The 26,851-nt window shown below is 38.3% G+C and overlaps 1 protein-coding gene across 7 annotated transcripts in view; it reads left to right on the forward strand.

Annotated features, from left to right (window-relative positions):
* Nucleotides 1-16,152: 16,152 nt before the first annotated feature.
* The window catches only part of LOC139035155 (CD48 antigen-like), a 54,821-nt gene continuing 44,122 nt past the window's right edge, over nucleotides 16,153-26,851 (forward strand). For all 7 annotated transcript variants that reach the window (XR_011487713.1, XM_070467552.1, XM_070467554.1 and 4 more), the window contains exon 1: nucleotides 16,153-16,260. Coding sequence is in view for 6 of the 7 variants with exons in the window: in XM_070467552.1 (XP_070323653.1) it covers nucleotides 16,194-16,260 (67 nt within the window). In the remaining variant the exon portion in view is untranslated. The remainder of the gene's footprint in view (nucleotides 16,261-26,851) is intronic.

Consider the following 26,851-nt stretch of genomic DNA (forward strand, 5'->3'; position numbering starts at 1 on the left):
ACATGTGGTCTGAAAGGGAAACTGAAGGCTCTATGATAGAGAAGAGAAGATCTGATCTGGGTGGATGAGACCTGGTGAGTTCCATAAATCTCTCTATTGATGGCATTTTCATCTACCACATACCCATCCAGGGTGACATGGGGAGACCCAGGTGCCTCTGACACCTCAACTCCCTCTGCCTATCACAATGTTCCCTTCCAGCTTCCACACTCACTGTCTTTTGTGTTATAGACCAGAGACTGTAAAACACCTGCTTTCCTTATTTCTTTTCCAAAAAGAGAACAGATGAAGCTTGTATGAAGGACCTTCTCTCTCCTTTTAACTTCCCTTTCATACTTGATCCTTGATCCTGTCCATAAATGCTAGTTGTGCCTACCAGCATCCTTAATTTTAGCATTATTTCTCCCTCACTAGACTATAGGCAATTTGAGGACAGAGGTGTTTGCTCTCTGCTCCATCACCTGTACAACTTGGTCAAGAGTTGTTTCCTCGTAGCTCTTCATTAATTACTGTTGGAAGATATAAAACATTTGCTCAAAATAATTTGCTCCTTCCCTGATCTCTGGGCTGCTTTTGGAGCCTGCCCAAGCACACAGATCACTTAAAGTTGAATGTTATTGTCCCTGCATATAATCTACTCAGAACTGCCTGCTGAGTTCTGTTGAAGAGAAGCTTCCTGGGTGTCCTATGAATGGACCTGCTCAGTTTGCATCCAGCCACAGGAATTAACCTATTTTGCACCTAAGCCGTTCTGCTGATCATATCTCATTTTATCTGCCATATGCTCACCTACCATAGGGATTTCATCCTGCTGATGTAATGAGCAGGAAGTAGAAGTTACCATAGATGCCCTCATACAACAGAAAGCAAAAGCAAAATAGATTATAAATCTCATAAAAATTGATGATTCTGACAAAGTTTCCAGGAGTCTAATCATTCAGGGAATATCCACATATCCCCTCAAAGTTAAAAGCAATTTTGTCTTACCTTAATGCCCTGACATGAGGAAAGAAACACCACAATTTCTAAGTCTTTTTGTATTTGTAGGTAAATGCTTCATAACTGGGTATAATATGTTCTAAAATTTGTTGAACTTAGGACAAGAGGACAAATGAAGATGCATACAGCATATATCCCTGCATGATTAAATGTTAAATAAGATACATTTGATTCTCCCACATTGAAATATTATCCTGTGAGCATAATTGAGTGAATAAATTCTAACAAATTACTCCTGAATCTGTAATCTGGAAGTTAGTGTTCATCCAATAGAACCACAATTTCTAAGAAACTGGAAACTTTCCTGGAAGGGAAAGGAGACCTGTGACCAACACTGGGCTGACATGGGCTTCCTACCTGTTTCATCTAGTGAAAAAGTTTCCTGAACCTGATTCTTGCAACTAAGGGAACAACTATCAGGTAGGCTGTTAACAGAAATAAGAAACATTAGCAAGAAATGTAGTGCCTGTGACTGAAGGCATTCCACAGTATGGCTTGGAGACATAGAATTGACAGAGATCAAAGGAAGTCTATAGTACCTACCATTATAGATCATACCTGGGTTTAAAGCCGCAAATGCCTCTTTCTCTGTGAAGTCAATGTCTGAAAGGATTTTCACAGATTTGGGGTAATGTTTACAGTCAGAAAGGCTTGCATATTAGGTTTCTGACCACATATCACTCAAGAGGAAGAAGAGGGCTCTACACATGTGTTGAGATTAGAGAGATATACTTAGTAAGATGATGAAAGTGATGAGGGCATTGCTCGCTAGACCATGGCATTGCAGGAGAATTTATAATGAAATCTTTCATTATAATGAAATAATAATCCAGACAAGGCCTGGATTTCACCAGATGGACCTCCAGATTATTGTTCTTGATGGAGCAATTTGAGAAGGAAGAAGAGATGGTAGCAATATTATAAAATATTGGGTTGGATGGGAGGCGGACAACATCAATTCAGCTGGAGACCAATGGAAGTATGTTGAACCTCTACAGCTAGATTTTTACAAAGCAACTCCATGTAGGGGAAAAAAGAGCTCCCACCTCTAACCACAGAAGAGGCCTCAGACCAAATTTGTAAGAAGCATTGACATATACAGTATCCACTAATTAATTTCTGTGTTTGTGGGATGAAGGCAAGAAGTTAAAGTTATCATAGGAATGGCACCTGTCCTTAGTGCCTAGAAGCCCTAGTATATATGGTGTAGATTTGTGTAATCAAAGTACTGCCTGGATCCTGGGAGGCAAAAAAATCCTACCGACTTGTTTCACCTAAATCAGGAGAGGGTATTGTGTTTCAGACTGCACCAGAAGCAAACCCCACCTTGGAAGTCCAGAGATTAAGATCAAGAAATGAGGGGAGTCAGAGTGATGAGTAGTTTTAGATCTACAGTTAAAACACCTTGTAGACAAACTACCCTGCTCTTCTTTTAAGAGAAAGCACACCCACCAAAGAACCACTCTCTTCCAGTGAGCAGGAACATGATATCAGGCTGGTTCCTGACTCTGAACAGGTAAGACAAGCGGAATAAGATATTCTCTAAACCTGAATGCTTCCAGATTCCATCAAACAACAGTTGCATATTTCCCAGTTTGAATCAAACATTCTACCGATGCCATGGGACTTGTACTTGGGTTGAATAGAGAAAGACATATTTGATTAATCCATGCACCCAAGAAAAGGGCCAGAGACATAAAAGACCAAAAAGTTACAGAATTATTGAAAGTGTTCCCACAGAAGAGTTCTTCTCTAACCATTATAAAAAGCAGGGAGTGTGATATTACACAGGACAGAGGAGCCCAGTTCCACAAGTAAATACCGTGATTTGTTTTCTCTTTCTCAACTTATAGGAGAAAATTTGCAAGGGGCTACAAATGTTTTTCTAAGAAGTTGTAATGAGATGGAGAAAATCTTATTCACCAAAATTCCAAGGATTGAGAAAGGCATCTTGAGGACATGAGACAGGCAATTGGAGTGAAAAGGCTGGTCACCTCACTTTAAGGGTAGAGTCACTTGTCAGGAGAACTTGGCTTTGAAAGGAGATAGACAGTGAAGGGAGAGCGAACAAGATGGTAGAGGCTATGCAGTGTAATTCCTTGTATGACAACCTCCAGAAGTTCAGTGAAGTTATTAGGCCAATAAGATGGTTAGTTCAACTGGATCATTTCATTGGAATGCAAATAGGGAAGATCTGAAATATCTGGAGGGATTTAGCAATGGATAAAGCCCCAGGAAGATACTATGAGGATGTAGAGGTCAAATATTACTGAAGACCAAGGAGGGCTTTTGACCATTCTAGGATATAAAAGTGAGTTTCAGAGCATGTTTAATAAGTTGACAACTGAGTTATGCAAGCGTGCATTCCAAGAGGCACCAGAACAGACAAACTTTGTATCTTTGGGTTATTTCAGTGACAAGTGACAGGGTGTCATTAACTGGTAGTGCATGTGGGGTTATTATGTTGGATAGAAAATCCAAAAAAAAAAAGTATTTCCCTATTCAGGCTGGATGAGTTTGTAACACCATAAGTCAACCAAGCCTTTGGCAGGAAGTGAACTAATTTCTTCCTCTTAGACATTTCTACTGCTATCAGGACTAACCCCAGATAGAGACCCTCATTGTGAGTCAAGTATGGGAACTGAATCAACAACTTCCCAGAACATCCTAAACAATCATTCCTATGTCTCTCTCTTCACCCAAACCTTATGACTCTGATTAACAAGCATCTCCCTTGACCTTTTCTTCCTCATTAGAATTTCACTCGGTCCAGAATAAAACTCAATTTCCCTTTCAGATGCTATGTCATAGAACTTATCTTTATTGGCTCAATCAACTTTCTACACATCTGTAGCTCTGAATACTCTTCACAAACCTAGTCTTGATTTGGGTAGTTTGGATGAGGCGGTGAAGGGTGACTTAGTTGGAAGAGTATTTTACCTAGACAAACCCCAATTTGTAAAAGTCAATAAGTTAACTTATAAAAAGATGCTTAAATTCACCAGTTATCAGGGAAATAAAAAGTGAAAAAGATAGCAATTTTCATATATCAAGTTGATAATCAAGCTAATAATGGCCAGTATTGACAAGGCTATGGAAAAATAGGAACTCTCACACAGTTTGTGGGAATGTAAACATGCACAGCATTTTGGGGAAGCAATTTGAGAATATATCAGTGTGGTAAATACACATTGCATTTTGATTTTGAAATTCCACTCCTAGGGAACTATCTTAACAGGAGCAAAGCCATATAAATGCTCAAAGAACCAAGTTTAAGGGTGTTATGGCTGAAACTGCTAGTTGCCTACCTACTCTCTATCCTTTCTGTTTCTAACTATATATTTGGTGGTAGTGACGAGCTTAACTAAAAATTAACATTTCTCAGACCCCTTAATAATACAGGGCAAGGCAATGAGATACAAGCAGAAGTCACTGGGTGGAACTTGAGAAAAAGCCTCTTACCTTTCCCTTCTTCTCTTCTTGCAATGTCCAGAACTTGTATATGATTGTTAGGGCCCCAGCAGCCATCCTGTGACCTCAAGAATGGAAACCACACATCAAGGGACAGAAAAATATATAAGGAGTCTTACCATGGCTGCTCTGCATTGATTCTTACAGAGTTTATCTGAAAACAAGATTGCAATTTATTTAGGCCATCATGATTAGATCTCTCTCACTAGCAGCTGAATGTATTTCTGACAGACAGAAGTTTGCTCTAACACTGCTTTAAAATAGAGGGAATAGGGATCGGGTGGAGAGGGAGGTGGGAGGGGGGACCGGGATGGGGAATACATGTAAATCCATGGCTAATTCATTTCAATTTATGACAAAAACTACTGTAATGATGTAAAGTAATTAGCCTCCAACTAATAAAAATAAATGGAAAAAAAAAATAAAATAGAGGGAATAATGTAAGCAGTAGAAATGCCTCTGGCTCCCACTTTCCTGAGATTTTCTAGATTGAATTCCAGTGTTAGTTCATGAAAATCTTGACATTGAACCCCCTTTTTTTCTTAAAATAACTTGATCTTGGCCCCACTTCAGCACATTACTCCCAAACTGCGAGAGAAGCAAACTTGTAGTGTAAATATTTTTAAATTTTTGGAAAAAAAGAAGACATAAAGTAAACAAGGTTCAGTAACTATATAAACTGTATGTGTGCTGTACTTACTAAGTCATTTTAATCATGTCTGACTCTTTGAAACCCAATGGACTGTAGCCTGCCAGGCTTCTCTGTCCATGGGATTCTCCAGGCAAGAATACTGGAGTGGGTTGCCACACCCTCCTCCAGGGAATCTTCCCAACCCAGGGATCAAATCCATGTCTCTTATGTCTCCTGCATTGGTAGGCAGGTTCTTTACTACTAGCACCATGTGGGAAACCCATATAAACTGTATATAAAACCTCAAATTATATCAACTAAAACTGAGAATTGGGAGAAAGAGAGGAAACATACTCAGTTCTCATTGAACATGGGAAAGGAAATAGCATTCTATGTATAGTGTTGATGACAAGAGGAAAAACATGTTCAAACTCATTTTTATTTATTTATAGAAAGCTACAACAAAATTGAAAATAGGATGGTTATCGTCAAAACCATTAAAAGGTAGAGAAGGTAAAGAAATAGAGTCTATATGAGTAGTCTACAAACTTTTTATAGCAGGGTTGTGAAAGACAAAAGATTTTAAGCAGGCAATCCCACCATATGTATACTTATTAATTGTGAATCACATTTTAAAAATCATACACTAGAAGTTAAAATATATTTAAAAATCTCGAAAAACATGAGATATCCATATCCATGAAATAAACAGTATTTTAATAGTTGCAGTTCATGATGGCTCATACAACCTTAGCTTATACTTCAAGACTCAATATGCATTTACAGTAAGGTTTATTATTAATGGTAGTGGAGACAAATCCATATTTCATAGGAAATTCTTGAATTTTTGTGAGTTTGAATTTTTTACTTCAAAAATTAAAGCAAGGACATTTAGACTATTTACATTATTCTTCTATTTTTAAAGCAACACTACGAAAGCATCTGTGTCTGTTAGAAATATACTTGGCAACTAGTAAGAGAGATCTCATCATGAACCAAAAACTTTGAATTTTTTTCCCCAATATTTTCCATCCATCTCCAAATGTCAAATTTTACCAATATATACATTATTTCTAATTTGATGCTAAGATGTAAATTTCCTCCTCCAAGATTCCTTTCTAGACTTATACTTGGAAATTTCCAAACATGTTATTTGTATTTAAGTTTTTGGTAAGTTTCTTGTCCAGCTTAATTCAGTCACCAATTTTGCCTCATAATGTGCTGACAACTTAATCAGGTGTAGGAGAGGGTCAGCTGTCTTCTTCTTATTCTTTCCCTTACATGTGTTTTCTCTAGTTCACATTTGTCAGGAGAGCTTCTTGCTTTAACCACTCTATTCTAGTTAATTCAATGATGTTCATGCCTTCAAGAGCTATCATCTGAAACTGACCCAGCAAATGAGAGTGCCACTCTCAACCTTGGCATTTCTTCTGAGGTAGTTCACTCGCCTGTAACTGACAAATAGACCAAGTTGGGGTGTCAGGGAAATTCTATTATGTGCTATGGGTGGGTTCTTCTTTCCTATTGTAAATAAAAATAGGGATAGAAAATTTTTCTATTTTATTCTTCTTTTTCAGTGGATCATCTCAGGTAACACACTTTGGAGACTACTATTTATCTATCTAAAAAGTTAATCTTTTTTTTTTCATTATATTTTAAAATGCACAAACATACCCAAGGGAAACTATAGGAGAGTGATTATGATCAATTGAAAAAACGGACAGAGGAACTGAATAGACATTTTACAAAGAAGACGTATAGGGGAGGAGCTAAGATGGCAGAGGAATAGGACAGGGAGACCACTTTCTCCCCCACAAATTCATTGAAGGAACATTTGAACGCTGAGCAAACTTCACAAAACAACTTCTGACTGCTAGAAGACATCAGGCGCCCAGAAAAGCAGCCCATCGTCTTCGAAAGGAGGTAGCGCAAAATATAAAAGATAAAAAGAGAGACAAAGAGATAGGGATGGAGACCCATTCCAGGAAGGGAATCTTAATAGAGGAAGTTTCCAAACACCAGGAAACCCTCGCACTGGCGGGTCTGGGGGAAGTTTTCAAATCTCGGAGGGCAACCTAACTGGGAGGAAAAATAAATAAAACCCACAGATTACATGCCTAAAAGCAACTCCCAGAAGAAAAGTACCCCAGACGCCTGCATCTGCCACCAGCAAGTGGGGGCGGAATGGAGGGGAGCGGGCAGCATTGCTTACGGTAAGGACCGGGCCCGAATGCCATGAGGGCAATCGGAGGGAGCTAACATGAGATAGTAACATAAACTGTGGGATAGCAAGAGAGAGAGAGAGAAAATTAACCGGCCGAACACACTGCCGGCCATTCACAGAACAAAGGGACTGAGCAATTCCAAAGAAGAGCTAGCCAGCGGCAGACCGGCCCATCCACCGCTGGAGGAAAGGGGGAGGGGAAAGGGGCAATCTCGGCCCCAGAGACGGCATCCCCTACCAAACTTCAAACAGGCTTCCAGTTTCTAACCAAAGACTTCCTGAGATTCTGGATGGTTGACATCTACCAGTGGGCCGCAGCTAGAGGCCAGCTCCCGAGAAGACACAAGGCGTGAGCGCGGAAACTGAGGCTGGGACCGCGGAGGGGATGGGGTGCAACGCACCCGGGGAGAGTGTGCCCGTCAAGCTCCTGGCTGCCTGAGCTGCTCCAGCCGGGGAAGGCACAAAACGCAGGCCCAAATGAGTCTGTGCTTTTGTGGAATACCCGAAAACTGGAACCGCTCGCAATGCAGGGCCCACTCCATATAGAGCAGCCGGGAGCCTGAGCAGTGTAGACAGGGAAAGCATACACCCGTAAGTGGGAGCAAACCCAGTGTGGCCAGAACACTGCGAGTGCTCCCCACACACAGCGATATCTGCCTGCAGCGCCCCTCCCTCCCCACAGCACGACTGAACAAGCGAACCTGAACAAGAGACCACCTGTGCCCACCTGTATCAGGGTGGAAATTAGACACTGAAGAGACTGGCAAACAGAAGTCAAATAAACAAAGGGAACTGCTTCAGAAGTGACCGGTGCAACAGATTAAAACCCTGTAGGTAACACCAACTACACTGGAAGGGGCCTATAGCTATCGAGAAGTGTAAGCTGGAACGAGGAGCTCTCTGAAACTTAACCAAACCCATACTGACCGCAACAGCTCCAGAGAAATTCCTAGATATATTTTACTTTTTTTTTAATTAAAAAAACTTTTTTTCTTTTCTTTTTTAAAATTTTTTCACTTATTTTCTTTTAAATTCCCTATTACTCCTCCATTACTCCTTAACTTTCATTTTCATATATTTTTACTACTTTTTAATTATAAATTTTTTTCTTTTTTATTTTTTCTCTTATTTTATTTTAAAGTCCTCTATTACTCCTCTTCAACTCCTTAATTTTCATTTTCATTTCACTATAACCTTGCAAAAAAAAAAGACCCCTATTTTTAAACCAAACTTCATATATATTTCTAAAATTTTTTGTGTTTTTGTTTTTGCTTTTAATGTTGTATTTTTAAGAGTCTAACCTCTACTCTAGATTTTTAATCTTTTTTTTCAGTATTTGATATCAATTTTGGACATTTAAGAATCCAATATTCAGTACCACTTTTACTCAGGAGTGTGTTGATTACTCTCTCCCACTTTTGACTCTCCATTTCCCCCCTCAGATCATCTCTATTTCCTCCCTCCCCCTTCTCTTCCCAATCCAATTATGTGAATCTCTGTGGGTGTCTGGGCTATTGAGAACACTTTGGGAACAGAGAACTGTGTAGATCTGTCTCTCTCCTCTTGAGTCCCTCTTTTTCTCCTCCTGCTCATCTCTATCTCCCTCCTCCCTCTCCTCTTCTTCATGTAACTCTGTGAACCTCTCTGGGTGTCCCTCATGGTAGAGAATCTTTTCACCATTAACCTAGAAGTTTTATTATCAGTGCTGTATAGTTGGAGAAGTCTTGAGTCTACTGGAAGTATAAGACTGAAATCCAGAGGCAGGAGACTTAAGCCCCAAACCTGAGAACACCAGAAAACTCCTGACTACACAGAACATTAAGTAATAAGAGACCATCCAAAAGCCTCCATACCTACACTGAAACCAACCACAACCCAAGAGCCAATAAGTTCCAGAGCAAGACATACCACGCAAATTCTCCAGCAACGCAGGAACATAGCCCTGAGCGTCAACATACAGGCTGCCCAAAGTCACACCTAACACATAGACCCATCTCAAAACTCATTACTGGGCACGCCATTGCACTCCAGAGAGAAGAAATCCAGTTCCATGCACCAGAACACCAATGCAAGCTTCCCTAACCAGGAAACCTTGAGAAGCCAATCACCCAACCCCACCCACTGGGTAAAACCTCCACAATAAAAAGGAACCACAGACCACCAGAATACAGAAAGCCCACTCCAGACCCAGCAATCTAAACAAGATGAAAAGGCAGAGAAATACCCAAGAGGTAAGGAACATGAAAAATGCCCACCAAGTCAAACAAAAGAGGACGAGATAGGGAATCTACCTGATAAAGAATTTAGAATAATGATAATAAAAATGATCCAAAATCTTGAAAAAAAATGGAGTTACAGATAAATAGCCTGGAGACAAAGATTGAGAAGATGCAAGAAATGTTTAATAAGAACCTAGAAGAAATAAAAAAGAGTCAATTAAAAATGAAAAATGCAATAAATGAGATCAAAAACACTCTGGGGGGAACCAACATTAGAATAATGGAGACAGAAGATAGGATAAGTGAGGTAGAAGATAAAATGGTGGAAATAAATGAAGCAGAGAGGAAAAAATAAAAAAGAATCAAAAGAAATGAGGACAACCTCAGGGACCTCTGGGACAATGTGAAACACCCCAACATTCGAATCATAGGTGTCCCAGAGGAAGAAGACAAAAAGAAAGGCTATGAGAAAATACTTGAGGAAATAATAACTGAAAAGTTCCCTAAAATGGGGAAGGAAATAGCCACACAGGTCCAAGAAACCCAGAGAGTCACAAACAGGATAAACCCAAGGCAAAACACCCCAAGATACATATTAATCAAATTAACAGAGATCAAACACAAAGAACAAATATTAAAAGCAGTAAAGGGAGAAAAAACAAATAACACACAAAGGGATTCCCATAAGGATAACAGCTGATCTTTCAATAGAAACCCTCCAGGCCAGAAGGGAATGGCAGGACATACTTCAAGTAATGAAAGAGAATAATTGACAACCTAGATTACTGTACCCAGCAAAGATCTCATTAAGATATGAAGGAGAATTCAAAAGCTTTACAGACAAGAAAAGCTGAGAGAATTCAGCACCACCAAACCAGCTCTTCAACAAATGCTAAAGGATCTTCTCTAGAAAGGAAACACAGAAAGGTTGTGTAAACGTGAACCCCAAACAACAAAGTAAATGACAATGGGACCATATTTATCAATAATTACCTTAAATGTAATTGGGTTGAATGCCCCAACCAAAAGACAAAGACTGGCTGAATGGATACAAAAACAAGACCCCTATATATGCTATCTACAAAAGACCCATCTCAAAACAAGGGACACATACAGACTAAAAGTGAAGGGCTGGAAAAAAATATTTCACACAAATGGAGACCAAAAGAAAGCAGAAGTTGCAATACTCATATCAGATAAAATAGATTTTTAAATAAAGGCAGTGAAAAGAGACAAAGAAGGACACTACATTGTGATCAAAGGGTCAATCCAAGAAGATATAACAATTATAAATATATATGCACCCAACATAGGAGCACCTCAATATGTAAGGCGAATTCTAATGAGTACGAAAGAGGAAATTAATAGTAACACAATAATAGTGGGAGACTTTAATACCCCACTCACAACTATGGATGGATCAACTAAACAGAAAATTAACAAGGAAACACAAACTTTAAATGACACAATGGACCAGCTAGACCTAGTTGATATCTATAGGACATTTCACCCCAAAACAATCAATTTCACCTTTTTCTCAAGTGCACACGGAACCTTCTCCAGAATAGATCACATCCTCGACCATAAATCTAGCCTTGAGAAATTCAAAAAAATTGGAATCATTCCAGTCATCTTTTCTGACCACAGTGCAGTAAGATTAGATCTCAATTACAGGAAAAAAATTATTAAAAATTCCAACATGTGGAGGCTAAATAACACACTTCTGAATAACCAACAAATCACAGAAGAAATCAAAGAAATCAAAACATGCACAGAAACGAATGAAAATGAAAACACAACAACCCCAAAACTATGGGACACTGTAAAAGCAGTGCTAATGGGAAGGTTCATGGCATTACAGGCTTACCTCAAGAAACAAGAAAAAAGTCAAATAAATAACCTAACTCTACACCTAAAGCAACTAGAGAAGGAAGAAATGAAGAACCCCAGGGTTAGTAGTAGGAAAGAAATCTTAAAAATTAGGGCAGAAATAATGCAAAAGAACTAAAGAGACCATAGCAAAAATCAACAGAGCTAAAAGCTGGTTTTCTGAAAAAATAAACAAAATTGACAAACTGTTAGCAAGACTCATTAAGAAACAAAGAGAGAAGAACCAAATTAACAAAATTAGAAATGAAAATGGAGAGATCACAACAGACAACACTGAAATACAAAGGATCATAAGAGACTACTATCAACAGTTCTATGCCGATAAAATGGACAACTTGGAAGAAATCGACAAATTCTTAGAAAAGTATGACTTTCCAAAACTGAACCAGAAAGAAATAGAAGACCTTAACAGACTCATCACAAGCAAGGAAATCGAAACTGTAATCAGGAAATCGAAACTGTAATCAGAAATCTTCCAGCAAACAAAAGCCAGGACCAGATGGCTTCACAGCTGAATTCTACCAAAAATTTACAGAAGAGTTAGCACCCATCTTACTCAAACTCTTCGAGAAAATTGCAGAAGAAGGTAAACTTCCAAACTCATTCTATGAGGCCACCATCACCCTAATTCCAAAACAAGACAAAGAAGCCACAAGAAAAGAAAACTACAGGCCAATATCACTGATGAACATAGGTGCAAAAATCCTTAACAAAATTATAGCAAACAGAATCCAACAACATATTAAAAAAATCATACATCATGACCAAGTGGGCTTTATCCCAGGAATGCAAGGACTTTTTAATATCCACAAATCAATCAATGTAATACACCACATTAACAAATTGAAAGATAAAAACCATATGATTATCTCAATAGATGCAGAAAAAGCCTTTGACAAAATTCAACATCCATTTATGATGAAAACTCTCCCCTGAAAGCAGGCATAGAAGGAACATACCTCAACATAATAAAAGCTATATATGACAAGCCCACAGCAAGCATGACCCTCAATGGTGAAAAATTGAAAGCATTTCCCCTAAACTCAGAAACAAGACAAGGGTGCCCACTCTCATCACTACTATTCAACATAGTTTTGGAAGTTTTGGCCACAGCAATCAGGACAGAAAAAGAAGTAAAAGAAATCCAGATAGGAAAAGAAGAAGTGAAACTCTCACTGTTTGCAGATGACATGATGCTCTACATAGAAAACCCTAAAGACTCTACCAGAAAATTACTAGAGCTAATCAACGAATATAGTCAAGTTGCAGGGTATAAAATTAACACAGAGAAATCCCTTGCATTCCTATGCACTAACAATGAGAAAACAGAAAGAGAAATTAAGGAAACAATACCATTCACCGTTGCAACAAAAAGAATAAAATACTTAGGAGTATATCTACCTAAAGAAACGAAAGACTATGCACAGAAAACTATAAAACACTGATGAAAGAAATCAAAGAGGACACAAACAGATGGAGAAATATACCGTGTTCATGGATTGGAAGAATCAATATTGTCAAAATGACTATACTACCCAAAGCAATCTATAGATTCAATGCAATCCCTATCAAGCTACCAACCGTATTTTTCACAGAACTAGAACAAATAATTTCACAATTTGTATGGAAATACAAAAAACCTCGAATAGCCAAAGCAATCCTGAGAAAGAAGAATGAAACTGGAGGAATCAACCTGACTTCAGACTATACTACAAAGCCACAGTCATCAAGACAGTATGGTACTGGCACAAAGACAGAAATATAGATCAATGGAACAGAATAGAAAGCCCAGAGATAAATCCACACACCTATGGACCCCTTATCTTCGACAAAGGAAGCAAGAATATACAGTGGAAAAAAAGACAACCTCTTTAACAAGTGGTGCTGAGAAAACTGGTCAACCATTTGTAAAGAATGAAACTAGAACACTTTCTAACACCATACACAAAAATAAACTCAAAATGGATTAAAGATCTAAACGTAAGACAGAAACTATAAAACTCCTAGAGGAGAACATAGGCAAAACACTCTCTGACATAAATCACACCAGGATCCTCTATGACCCACCTCCCAGAATATTGGAAATAAAAGCAAAAATAAACAAATGGGACCTAATGAAACTTAAAAACTTTTGCACAATAGAAGAAACTATAAGCAAGGTGAAAAGACAGCCCTCAGAATGGGAAAAAATAATAGCAAATGAAGAAACGGGCAAAGGATTAATCTCAAAAATATACAAGCAACTCCTGCAGCTCAATTCCAGAAAAATAAATGACCCAATCAGAAAATGGACCAAAGAAATAAACAGACATTTCTCCAGAGAAGACATACAGATGGCTAAGAAACATATAAAAAGATGTTCAGCATCACTCATTATCAGAGAAATGCAAATCAAAACCACAATGAGGTACCATTACACTCCAGTGATGGCTGCTATCCAAAAGTCTACAAGCAATAAATGCTGGAGAGGGTGTGGAGAAAAGGGAACCCACTAACACTGTTGGTGAGAATGCAAACTAGTACAGCTGCTATGGAGAACAGTGTGGAGATTCCTTTAAAAACTGGAAATAGAGCTGCCATATGACCCAGCAATCCCACTTCTGGGCATACACACCGAGGAAACCAGATCTGAAAGAGACACATGCACCCCAATGTTCATCGCAGCACTGTTTATAATAGCCAGGACATGGAAACAACCTAGATGCCCATCAGCAGACGAATGAATAAAGAAGCTGTGGTACATATACACCATAGAATATTACTCAGCCATTAAAAAGAATTCATTTGAATCAGTTCTAATGAGATGTATGAAACTGGAGCCCATTATGCAGAGTGAAGTAAGCCAGAAAGATAAAGACCATTACAGTATACTAACTCATATATATGGAATTTAGAAAGATGGTAATGATAACCCTATATGCAAAACAGAAAAAGAAACACAGGTGTACAGAACAGACTTTTGGACTCTGTGGGAGAAGGCGAGGGTGGGTTGTTTTGAGAGAACAGCATCGAAACATGTATATTATCAAGGGTGAAACAGATCACCAGCCCAGGTTGGATGCATGAGACAAGTGCTCAGGGCTGGAGCACTAGGAAGACCCAGAGGGATCGGGTGGAGAGGGAGGTGGGAGGGGGGATCGGGATGGGGAATACATGTAAATCCATGGCTGATTCATGTCAATGTATGGCAAAAACCACTACAACATTGTAAAGTAATTAGCCTCCAACTAATAAAAATAAATGAAAAACAAAAAATGGAAGACATACAAATGGCCAACAGGTTCATGAAAGACACTCAACATCCCTAATCATCAGGGTAATGCCATCAAAAATACAATAAGAAACCATCTCACATCTGTTAGAATGCCTATTGTCAAAAAGACAAGAGACAATAAATATGGTGAGGCTCTGGAGAAAAGGAAATCCTTGTCCACTGTTGTTGTTATTTAGTTGCTAAATTGTGTCTGACTCTTTTGCAACCCCATACGTAGACTGCCAGGCTCCTCTGTCGATGGGATTCCTCAGGCAAGAATACTGGAGTGGGTTGCCATCTCCTTCTCTAGGGGGTCTTTCTGACCCAAGGATTAAATCTGAGTCTTCTGCATTGCAGGTGGATTTTTTTTTTTACCACTGAGCCACCAGGGAAGTTCTAGTCACTGTTCAGTTCAGTTCAGTTCAGTCGCTCAGTCGTGTCTGACTCTGCGACCCCATGAATTGCAGCACGCCAGGCCTCCCTGTCCATCACAAACTCCTGGAGTTTGCTCAAACTCATGGTCACTGTTAGTGGGGATGTAAATTGGCATAGCCTTTATGTAAAACAGTATCAAACTTCCTCAAAAAATTTAAAATAGAACTGCTATATGATCCAGCAATTCCACTTCTGTGTATATATCTGAAGGAAATGAAATCAGGATCTCAAAGACATATTTGCCCCATCCCCCAACTCCATGTTCATTTCAGTCAAGACATGGAAACACCTAAATGCCCATTGGTGGATGAACAGATAAAGAAAATATTCTGCCATAAAAAGAAGGAAGTTTTGCCTTTTGTGAGAACTTGGTGGACCTTGAGGGCCATGTGATAGGGGAAATAAATCAGACAGAGAAAGGTACTGTATGATCTCACTTATATGTAGGATCTAAAAAAGCTGAACTCATAGAAATAAAGAGCAGAACGGTCATTGTCTGGGCTGACAGATGGGGAGACGTTGGTCAAAAAGTACAAACTTTAGATAACTAATATGAATAAACTCTGGGGATCTACTGCATGGCAAGGTGACTGTAATTAACAATACTGCATTATATACTTGAAACTTGTCAAAAGAATAAATCAATCCTAAGTGTTATCATCACACACACACAGTCATTATGTGAGGGGTGAGAGATGTTAACTACCCTCATTGTGGTAATTATTTTGCAGTCATACATGTATCTCATGATCATGTTGTGTACTTTTAAACTTATACGTACTGTATGTCAATAATGTCATGATAGCCTGGAAAAATAGAATATTTATAATGTTTAGATTTATGAGGTGTGATAACAAGTGATTCTTTATTCTTCTGTACAGTTTTCTATATTTTCCAAATTTTAAATAATCAACATGGATAATTTTTATCAGGAAAAAACCCTCTAATTTTTTACTTTCTGCTTTGACTCATCAGGCAAGGAGAGACTCTAGTGCCGAGAGGATCAGAGAAGAGAGGGGCGGGGAGAGACCAGAGGAGGAGCCAAAGGTCTAACACAGTCCACAGGCAGTCATGGACTCCCTATGCAGCAGCTGGCTCCCCACCCAGGCACTGATTCTCCAAATCAGCCTCATTTTTGGTGAGTGACAGGACAGGTGGGGCTGCTCCTGGGACAGGGTGGTGAGAGGCTGAGTCAAGTGTGAGGAAGACTGGTGGGCAGCTGGGGCTTGCCTGGTATCAACATCCTGTTTCTCAAGTTTCTTTGAGGGTTGAACGGGAGGAAAGAGGGATGAGGGTCTTTCTGGAATGTCTGCAAGTTCCTCAGGATGGGAAAATCACCATCAAACCCTTACTTCAAAAGTGGTTATTAGCCCTGCTTTGTGGGGCTGCTGTTGCTGAAATGATTAGAGCAGTGTCTCATTTTTCAGATTCTGGTTTGCAAAACTGTCTCCACAATCTCAGGCCCTTCTCTCCATCCCCTACCCACCCCCATCCCCCCAGACTTCTTCCTTCTTCTCTTTACAGCCTGAGGGGGACATATGGGGTGAGTGGGGGATCAGGACTAGCTCCCATTGCCCCATATTCAGGTGCATCTGAGCTGTGGGGACATCTGCAGAGGTGGGGAATAGTGGGGTTGGGGGGAGGTGAGGGAAGTGGGCTTCTGACCTCTCATATAATGACCTTTATGTGTGGTTACAGCTGATGACCTTTATGTGCGGTTACAGCTGTTTTCAACTCTGCGGAGGCTGGGATAAGGGTGCAGATGCTGTCTTGTGTGTGGATTGTGAATTGGCCCCCTGACTTTGTATGCCAACCTGTTTATGGTGCAAAGTAAGGCTAAACTCTGCAGTCAGACCCATTGGGTCACAAATTCTGGTCCTGCCCCATATTGGCCATAAAATCTTCAGCCAACGTATATACCTTGGGACAAGTGGGCTTTACCTGTCTGAGCTTCAGCTTCCTCACTTGTAAAATGGATAGAATAACACCGAACTTCATGTGTCATTTGGGAAATTAAATGAAACAGAGCACATTCTGACCAGTGTCTGATGTAGGGACACAGAATACTCATGTACATCGTGTTATACTTTTCTATCTTGATGAAAGATTTGCAAAGAGACATTTAAAAGATTAAAAGTATTGTTTTACAGTTTCATAATTGATAGTTTTATCATAATCCATGGCCCTCACTGTCCTAACCCTCCCCACCCCCCACTCCCCACAGAGAACTCTGACCTCTTAATTCAAGGATAGGGGAACCTCTGCTTTTTGAAAGAAATTACTCTTCTCTCCCTGTTTCTGACCCTTTTTTCTCTCCCCAACCTCTAGGAAAATGATCCCATTTACATTTCTCAGCAAGGAAACAGCTGGTCCCTTAGTGGCTTCCACCATCCGAATTCTTTTTCCTTTTTCTAGTCAACAAATGCTAAATTTCCTCATTGGGGTCATGGAGTTTGTGCGACCAGTGAGCCATTTAGGTTGTCCTGATTTTTTTTTTTTTTTTTGAGATGTAGTTACATCTAGGCTGGCCCCTCTGTGCTCTTTCACTGTTCCGCCATTATAGCACCTCTCAACGTTCTCAGAGAGCTGTGTAGATGGGAGCGCAAGGGCTACATAGGAAGCTATCTGCCCATCTGCTCTGTCTGTGTACTTTTAGTTTCCAAACAACCACTGAGGTCTGGAAGTTCCCCCAATGAAAGTGCAGCTGTTTCTGCCTCATGCAAACAGGCATCAGCCGAATTATAAGCATATTGAGAGCAACAATAACAAGGCTGTGAGTATGTAAATTCCACTTGAGAAGGGAGGGCAGGTAGCTGGGTGGGTCCCAGTGGCTCTAGCCACAGTGTCCTTCACATTCCTTAAACAGTGACAAAACAAGAACTCTTTCCTGTGAATGCATCCTAGATTAAAGATGATTCAGGCAGTACTGGTTTCATACTTTGAAGAATTGATGTTGATTGAGCTAGTAAGTGCTTGCCCTTTATTTAAAATTATAATTTCAAGGCATTTAAAGGATATGGCATCATATCATCATATTTAATTTCAGTTCCTTAAAAATTTGCAAAAGAAAGTTTTATGGGTGTATTTTTTCATGTGTTCTTAAGGCAGGGCACACAGGATGTTTTGGTATACATGAGAGATGGAAATGACCTTATTTACACTGTTCTTACCAGCCTTTCAGTCATTGTTGGATTTGGTCTTTTTCTGCATGTTCTAATGGATTCCAGAAGCTGCACTAGAAAAAGAGTTGGAAATCAGGAATTGGGATCTAAGGATAGTGGCATCAACTTTTCTCTAGTCATTTTTCTGAGTTTTCTTGTAAATTGTAACTTTATCTCCCATTATCATGTAAAGAATATTTTCTGTAGCCTGAGAGAAATAATTTAATAAATTTCTTTAAATATAAGAGAGAGAACAAACCAAAAGCCAAAAGCAAAAAAAAAAAAAAAAAAAACAAAAACAAAAACAAAAAAAACAAAAACCCAAAACCCAAAACCCAAGAGTCAGGCAGCTTGCAACCACACAAATATACAGATCTAAGCTTTACAGCTTTATGGAGCTCTTGCAAACTCTCTTCATCAGATTGCTAGTCTCTGGAAATTCCCTCATTCCTATCTTTTCCTAAACCCTGACTATTTGCTTTCTCTTTAGTGATTTAGTTCCCTCTTCAAAAACACCAAACATTACTTTGCAGTGTTTTGTCTGAAAGAAAAAGAAACCAATGAATCACTGCTACCAGCCCACCAGCATGATCTTGTGTTTCCAGTCTTTCAAAACCCTTCCTTGAAAACCTAAATACCCAAAAGAAGAAATTAAAAGCAGGAAATAACCATGTATACAAAGAAAGTTAAACAAAACTCTATTCTGCTTAACTTTATGCAAATATATTGAAAACTGAGATGCAGTGGCTCTAGAAAAATATAATTTACCAATACTGAATCCAGAAGAGAGAAAAAATCTAAGCAGTTAAGTGAGCTGCTTTGGAAACACACTCCTGTGTTTCTCCTCTATTCTCATGCTGCTAGCCCACTACTTCTGATGCCGGATGTAAGAATTATTTTCCTCACACCAAGCAATTTTGTCATTTACCAGTTACCACCTGGGCTTCCTACAATTTGACTCAGTTATAACACTATCTGCCTGTCAGATCAGCTTGTCAGATCCCACAGATTAAAGGTTCAATCCCTTATTCTCTCCCAACTTCAGACACTTGTAACAAGTCCAGGTTAGCTGTGCTTCTGACAGACAGGCTATAAATTAGAGGTTCCCATGATCTTCTTGTTAGGTTTGGTTAATTTGCTAGAGCAGTTCACCGAACAATAGGAGATCAGTTTACTTACTAGATCACTGGTTTATTATCTAAAACCGTAACTTCTGAACAGCCAGATGAGCAAGATGGATCAGGTCAAGTATGTGGGAAGAGGTGCTGAGCTTGCATGCCCTCTCCTGGTATGCCACCCTCCCACCACCTACTTGTGTCCACCCACCCAGAAGCTCTCCTAGCCCCATCCTTTTGGGTTTTTATGGGGACTTCATTACACAGGCAGAATTGATTGAATCACTGGCCACTGATGATTAAACTCAGTTGCTAGCCCTTCTCCCCTGTCAGGATAACAGAGTGTGGAACTGAAAGTTTCAACTAGCTAACAGGTTTGGTCCCCCTGACAACCAGCTCCCATCCCAAGGAGCTTTCTCTGTCAGGATAACAGAGCATGGGACTGAAAGTTTCAACTTGCTAACAGGTTTGGTCCCCCTGACAACCAGCTCCCATCCCAAGGAGCTTTCCCTGTCAGGATAACAGAGCATGGGACTGAAAGTTTCAACTTGCTAACAGGTTTGGTTCCCCTGACAACCAGCTCCCATCCCAAGGAGCTTTCCAAAGTCACCTAATGAACATAAATTTCAGTTGTGGTATAAAAGGGGTTTGTTAGGGACAATGAAAGATACCCATTTCACCTTTGTTGCTCTGGAGCTAATTCAGGAACTGGGAACAATACTCAGTTCAGTCACTCAGTCTCATTTGACTCTTTGCAACCCCATGGACAGCAGCACATCAGACTTCCCTGTCCATCACCAACTCCCAGAGCTTACACAAACTCATGTCCTCCGAATTGGTGATGCCATCTAACCACCTCAGCCTCTGTCATCCCCTTCTCCTCCTGCCTTCAATCTTTCCCAGCATCAGGGTCTTTTCAAATGAGTCAGTTCTTCACATCAGGTGTCCAAAGTATTGGAGCTTCAGCTTCAGCATCAGTCCTTCCAATGAATATTCAGGACTGATTTTCTTTAGGATGAACTGGTTGGATCTCTTTGCAGTCCAAGGGACTCTCAAGAGTCTTCTCCAACACCACAGTTCGAAAGCATCAATTCTTTGGCGCTCAGCTTTCTTTATAGTCCAACTCTCACATCCATACATGACTACTGGAAAAACCATAGCTTTGACTAGACGGACATATGTTGGCAAAATAATGTCTCTGCTTTTTAATATGCTATCTAGGTTGGTCATAACTTACCCCTGGAATGCTTATGTAGGAAGCTGCACAGACTTTAGGAGCTATGTCCCAGGAGTAATAGACAAAGAGCCAAATACATATGTTTTCCATATAAATCATAAAAATGCATTAACTTATTTTAAAAATAGACTAAATTGTCTAAGACCTACTCTTTAAAAGGTAACAGGCACAGTAGTTTCATAGATTAATTATAACCCAAGTTTACAGAACATTCTACCTTCACCACTATAATTTAATAGTATTATAACATACTAGTTAATACAGTTAGATCTGTGTTAAATATGATTAACAAAGGCAAGTTAGGTGATCAACTTTATTTAATACATCATGAAATGGCCATTCTCCATTTCCAAGGGTCCAGAAAACTGAAAATAGAATGAGTGGCAGAAAGATTTTATAGCATAAAGAATAATGAATATGGAAGAGAAAAATAGAAAATAAACAAGGAACAAGATAATAAGTGCAGAGCCCACAGTTGGTCTGGTGTTTAGGGATTGGCTGACCGGATATTTCATTTTCTTGTCAAGAGGAACATTTATAAGAATATGAAAGTTACTTAAGTTTGGGTTTGCTGACATGACATCCCAGATAGGAGTGGCTCAATTGTGGGCCTAGAAATTTATTTCAACAGGCCAGAGAAAGAAATGAGATATGAAATTTCAAAGAAGAGCATTCTTCTATCATAATATAAAGATGATTTAATTTTTTACTTGAAAAATCCAAAAGAATCCATAAAAATTACTACAAATAATAGAATTCAGGAAAAGAGTTGTATACAAAATTTTAAAAAAAGAAATCAATGAACACATTACACGATACTAACAACCAGAAAGGCATGACATCAGGAAAACAAAATGCCTAATGTGTAAACATAACAAGAAATTTGTCAAAAATACATGACAAAAATATAAAACGCTATAGAAGCACACAGAATAATTACTGAACAAATAGAAAAAAATGAAAGTGTAAGTGTTAGTCACTCAGTCATCTCCCACTTTTTTGTGACCCTGTGGACTGTGTAGCTTGCCAGGCTCCTCTGTCTATGGAATTCTCCAGGCAAGAATACTGGAGCAGGTAGCCATTCCCTTTTGCAGGGGATCTTCCCAACCCAGGGATCAAACCCAGGCAGGCAGATTCTTTACCCTCTGAGCCACCAGGGAAGCCTGAATAAATAGAAAAACATATCATATTACCCAATAGGAAGATTAAATTGTAAAGAAATTGGTTATCCTGACATTAATCTATAGATTAAATGTGATCCTAGTGAAAAAATTACCAATGAAGTTTTTCTTTTTAAATCCAGATTGTTTATATGGGAAATTATGAGGCAAGAGCACTCAGAAACATTCTGAAAAATAAGCATAATAGAGGGAATAGGTCTACCAGACATTATAACATATCATAAAACTATAGAGGTTAAAGCAGCAGAATGTCAGCACATGAATAGACATGGTAAGTTCAGAAAAGACACAATACATTATTTTGAGACAATTGGCTAGCCATAAGGGAACAAACATTATACTCATACCACATATCTCGTATCAAAATAAATTCTACAAGGACCAAACATTTAAATATATCTGGAAATTTCCTCTGGAAATGGATAATAGCGATAGTTGCACAATATTGTAAATATACTTAAGACACTGATGTGTACACTTCAAATGTTTAAAATGGCAAATTTTATATTATGTGTAGTTTTAAAAATTTTAAATTGAAGAATAATTGCTTTACAGAATCTTGTTGTTTTCTGTCAAACTTCAAAATGAATCAGCCATAGGTATACATATATCCCCTTCCTCTTGAACCTCCCTCCCACTTCCCTCCCCATCCTACTCCGCTAGGTTGGTGCAGAGCCCCTGTTTGAGTTTCCGGAGCCATACAGCAAATTCCCCTTGGCTATCTATTTTACATATGGTAATATAAGTTTTCATACTACTCTTTCCATACATCTCACCCTCTCCTCCCTTCTCCCCATGACCATAAGTCTATTCTCTATGTCTGTTTCTCTCTCCATTGCAGCCCTGTAAATAAATTCTTCAGCTATTTTTCTAGATTCTATATATATGTGTTAGAATATCTTTATCTTTATCTTTCTGACTTACTTCACTCCGTATAATAGGTTCTAGTCCTCATTAGAACCGACTCAAAGGTGTTCCTTTTTATGGCTGAATAATATTTTTTGTGTATACGCACCACAACAATTCATCTGTCAATGGACACCTAGGTTGCTTCCATGTTCTAGCTATTGTAAATAGTGCTGCAATGAACAATGGGATACATGTGTCTTTCAATTTTGGTTTCCTCAGGGTATATGCATAAGAGTGGGATTGCTGGGTCATATGGTGTGTTTATTCCAAGTTTTTTAAGGAATCTCCATACCATCTTCCATAGTGGCTGCATCAATTTACATTCCCACCAACAGTGCAAGAGCATTCCGTTTTCTCCACACCCTCTCCAGCATTTATTGTTTGAAGACTTTTGGATGACGGTCATTCTGATGGGTGTGTGGTGATGTCTCATTGTAGTTTTGATTTGCATTTCTCTAATAATGAGCGATGTTAAACATCTTTTCATGTGTTTATTAGCCATCTGTATGTCTTCTTTGAAGAAATGTCTATTTGGGTCTTTTTCCCACTTTTTGATTGGGTTGGTTGTTTTCTGGTATTGAGTTGAAGGAGCTGCTTATATATTTTGGAAATTAGTCCTTTGTCAGCTGTTTCAATTGCTATTATTTTCTCCCACTCTGAGGGTTATCTTTTCACCTTGCCTGCAGTTTCCTTTGCTGTGCAAAACTTTTAAGTTTAATCAGGTCCCACTTGTTTACTTTTGCTTTTATTTCCATTAGTCTAAGAGGTGGGTCATAGAGGATATTGCTTTGATTTATGTCAAGTGTTCTGCCTATGTTTTCCTCTAAGAGTTTTATAGTTTCTGGCTTTACATTTAGGTCTTTAATCCATTTTGAGTTTATCTTTGTCAATGGTGTTAGGAAGTGTTCTAATTTCATTCATTTACATGTAGCTGTCCAATTTTCCCGGCACCATTTATTGAAGAGGCTGTCTTTGTCCCATTGCATATTCTTGCCTCCTTTGTTAAAAATAAGGTACCCATAAGATGCATGGGTTTATTTCTGGGCTTTCTATATTGTTCCATTGGTCTATATTTCTGTTTTTGTGCCAGTACCATACTGTCTTGAACAGTAGCTTTGTAGTACAATCTGAAGTCAGGAAGATTGATTCCTCTAGCTCCATTCTTCTTTCTCAAGACTGCTTTGGATATTTGGGGTATTTGTGTTTCTATATGAATTGTGAAATTTTTTGTTCTAGTTTTAGTCTGTGGAAAATGCCTTTGGTAATTTGATAGAGAACACATTGAATCTGTAGATTGTGTTTGGTAGTATAGTCATTTTCATAATATTGATTCTTCCTACCCAGGAACATGGAATATCTCTCCATATGTTCACATAATCTTTGATTTCTTTTTTTAGTGTCCTATAACTTTCTGTGTACAGTTGTTTTGTCTCCTTAGGTAAGTTTACTCCTAGATATTTAATTCTTTTTGTTCCAATGGTGAATGGGATTGATTCCTTACTTTCTGTTTTTGATTTTTCATTGTTAGTATATAGAAATGCAAGTGATTTCTATGTATTGATTTTGTATCCTGCTAAGTTCACTCTTTAGCTCTGGTAATTTTCTGATACTATCTTTTGGGTTTTTCTATGTACAATATCATGTCATCTGCAAACAGTGAGAGCTTTACTTTTTCTTTTCTGATCTGGATTCCTTTTGTTTCTTTTTCTTCTCTGACTGCTCTAGCTAGGACTTCCAGATATTATTATTAATTACATAATTAATATAATTAAGTAGAATGATATTAATTATATAATTAAGTGGAATAATATTATTTCACTATTGAATAATAGTGGTGAAAGTGAACACCCTTGTCTTGCTCCTGATCCTAGGGGGAATACTTTTGGTTTTTCACCATTGAGAATAATGTTTGCTGTAGGCTTATCATATATGGCCTTTACTGAGGTAGGTTTCTTCTATACCCATTTTTTGAAGAGTTTTAATCATAAATAGATGGTAAATCTTGTCAAAGGCTTTTTCTGCATTTATTGAGATTATCATATGGATTTTAATCTTTCAATTTGTTAATATGATGTATCACATTGATTGATTTCCATATATTGAAGAATCCTTGCACCCCTGGAATAAACCCAACTTGATCATGGTGTATGAGCTTTTTGATGTGTTGCAGCATTCTGTTTGCTAAAATTCTGTTGAGGATTTTTCCATCTATATTCATCAGTGATATTGGCCTGTAGTTTTCTTTTTTGTGTGTTGTTTTGTCTGGTTTTGGTATCAGGGTGATGGTGGCTTTGTAGAATAAGTATGGAAGTGTTCCTACCTCCACAATTTTTTGAAAGAGTTTTAGAAGGATAGGCATTAGCTCTTCTCTAAATGTTTGATAGAATTCTCCTGTGAAGCCATCTTGTCCTGGGCTTTCGTTTGGGAAATTTTTTTTATCACATCTTCAATTTTAGTGCTTGTAATTGAATTGTTCATAATTTCTATTTTTTCCTTCTTCAGTCTTGGCAGATTGAACTTTTCTAAGAATCCATCCATTTCTTCCAGGTTATCCATTTTATTGCCATATAGTTTTTTTTCATAATAGTCTCTTATAATCCTTTGCATGTCTGCATTGTCTGTTATAACCTTTCCTTTTTCATTTTTAATTTTGTTGATTTGATTTTTCTCTCTTTTTTCTTGATGAGTCTGGCTAAAGATTTGTCAATTTTGTTTATCTTCTCAAAGAAGCAGCTTTTAGTTTTATTAATCTTTACTATTGTTTCTTTCATTTCTTTTTCATTTATTTCTGCTCTAATCTTTATGATTACTTCTACGAATTTTGGGGTCTTTTTGTTTTTTGGATTTTTTTCAGTTGTTTTAGGTGTAAAGTTAGGTTCTTTGTTCGATGTTTTTTTCTTGTTTATTGAGGTAGGATTGTATTGCTACAAATTTCCATCTTAGAACTGCTTTTGCTGCATCCCAGAGGTTTTGAGTTGCTCTGTTTTCATTGTAATTTTTTTCTAGAAATTTTTTGATTCCCCTTTTGATTTCTTCAGTAACCTGTTGGTTATTTTTAAAATGTGTTGTTTAATCTCCATATGTTTGTGTTTCTCACAGTTTTTTCTTCTAATTGATATCTAGTCTCAGGGCATTGTGGTTGGAGAAGATGCTTGACATGATTTCAATTTTCTTAAATTTACTGAGGTTTGACTTATGACCCAAGGTGTGGTCTATCCTGGAGAATGTTCCATGTGCACTTGAGACGAAGGTGTATTTTTCTGTATCTGCATCGAATGTCCTGAAGATATCAATGAGACCCATCTCATCTAATGTATCATTTAAGACTTGTGTTTCCTTATTAATGTTCTGCTTTGATGATCTGTCCATTGGTGTGAGTGGTGTGTTAAAGACTCCTACTATTGTGTTACTGTCAGTTTCTCCTTTTGTGTCTGTCAGTGTTTGTCTTATGTATTGAGGTTCTCCTATATTTGGTGCATAGATATGTACAATTGTTATGTCTTCCTCTTGGATTGATTCCTTGATCATTATGTAGTGTCCTTCCTTATCTCTTGTAATCTTCTTTATCTTAAGGTCTCTTGTCTGATATGAGGGTTGCTACTCCAGCTTTCTTTTGTTTCCCATCTGCATGGAATATATTTTCCCATCCTCTCACTTTCAGTCTATATGTGTCTTGAGGTCTGAAGTGGGTTTCTTGTAGACAGAATATATATGGGTCTTGTTTTTGTATCTATTCAGACAGTCTGTGTCTTTTGGTTGGAACATTTAATCCATTTACATTTAAAGTAATTTATATATATATATATATATATATATATATATATATATATATATATATATTCCTATTGTCATTTTCTTAATTGCTTGGGGTTGATTTTGTAGGTCTTTTTTCTTCTGTTGTATTTCTTGACTATATAAGTCCCTTTAACATTTGTCCTAAAGTTGGTTTGGTGGTACTGAATTCTCTTCACTTTTGCTTCTATGAAAAGCTTTTTATTTCTCCATCAATTTTGAGTGAGATCCTTTCCAGGTACAGTAATCTTGGTTGTAGATTTTTCCCCTTCAGTACTTTAAATATACCCTGCCATTCCCGTTTGGCCTGCAGCGTTTCTCCTGAAAGATCAGC

The sequence above is a fragment of the Odocoileus virginianus genome, chromosome 5 (genome assembly GCF_023699985.2).
Source record: "Odocoileus virginianus isolate 20LAN1187 ecotype Illinois chromosome 5, Ovbor_1.2, whole genome shotgun sequence".
In the NCBI taxonomy this organism is placed as follows: domain Eukaryota; kingdom Metazoa; phylum Chordata; class Mammalia; order Artiodactyla; family Cervidae; genus Odocoileus; species Odocoileus virginianus.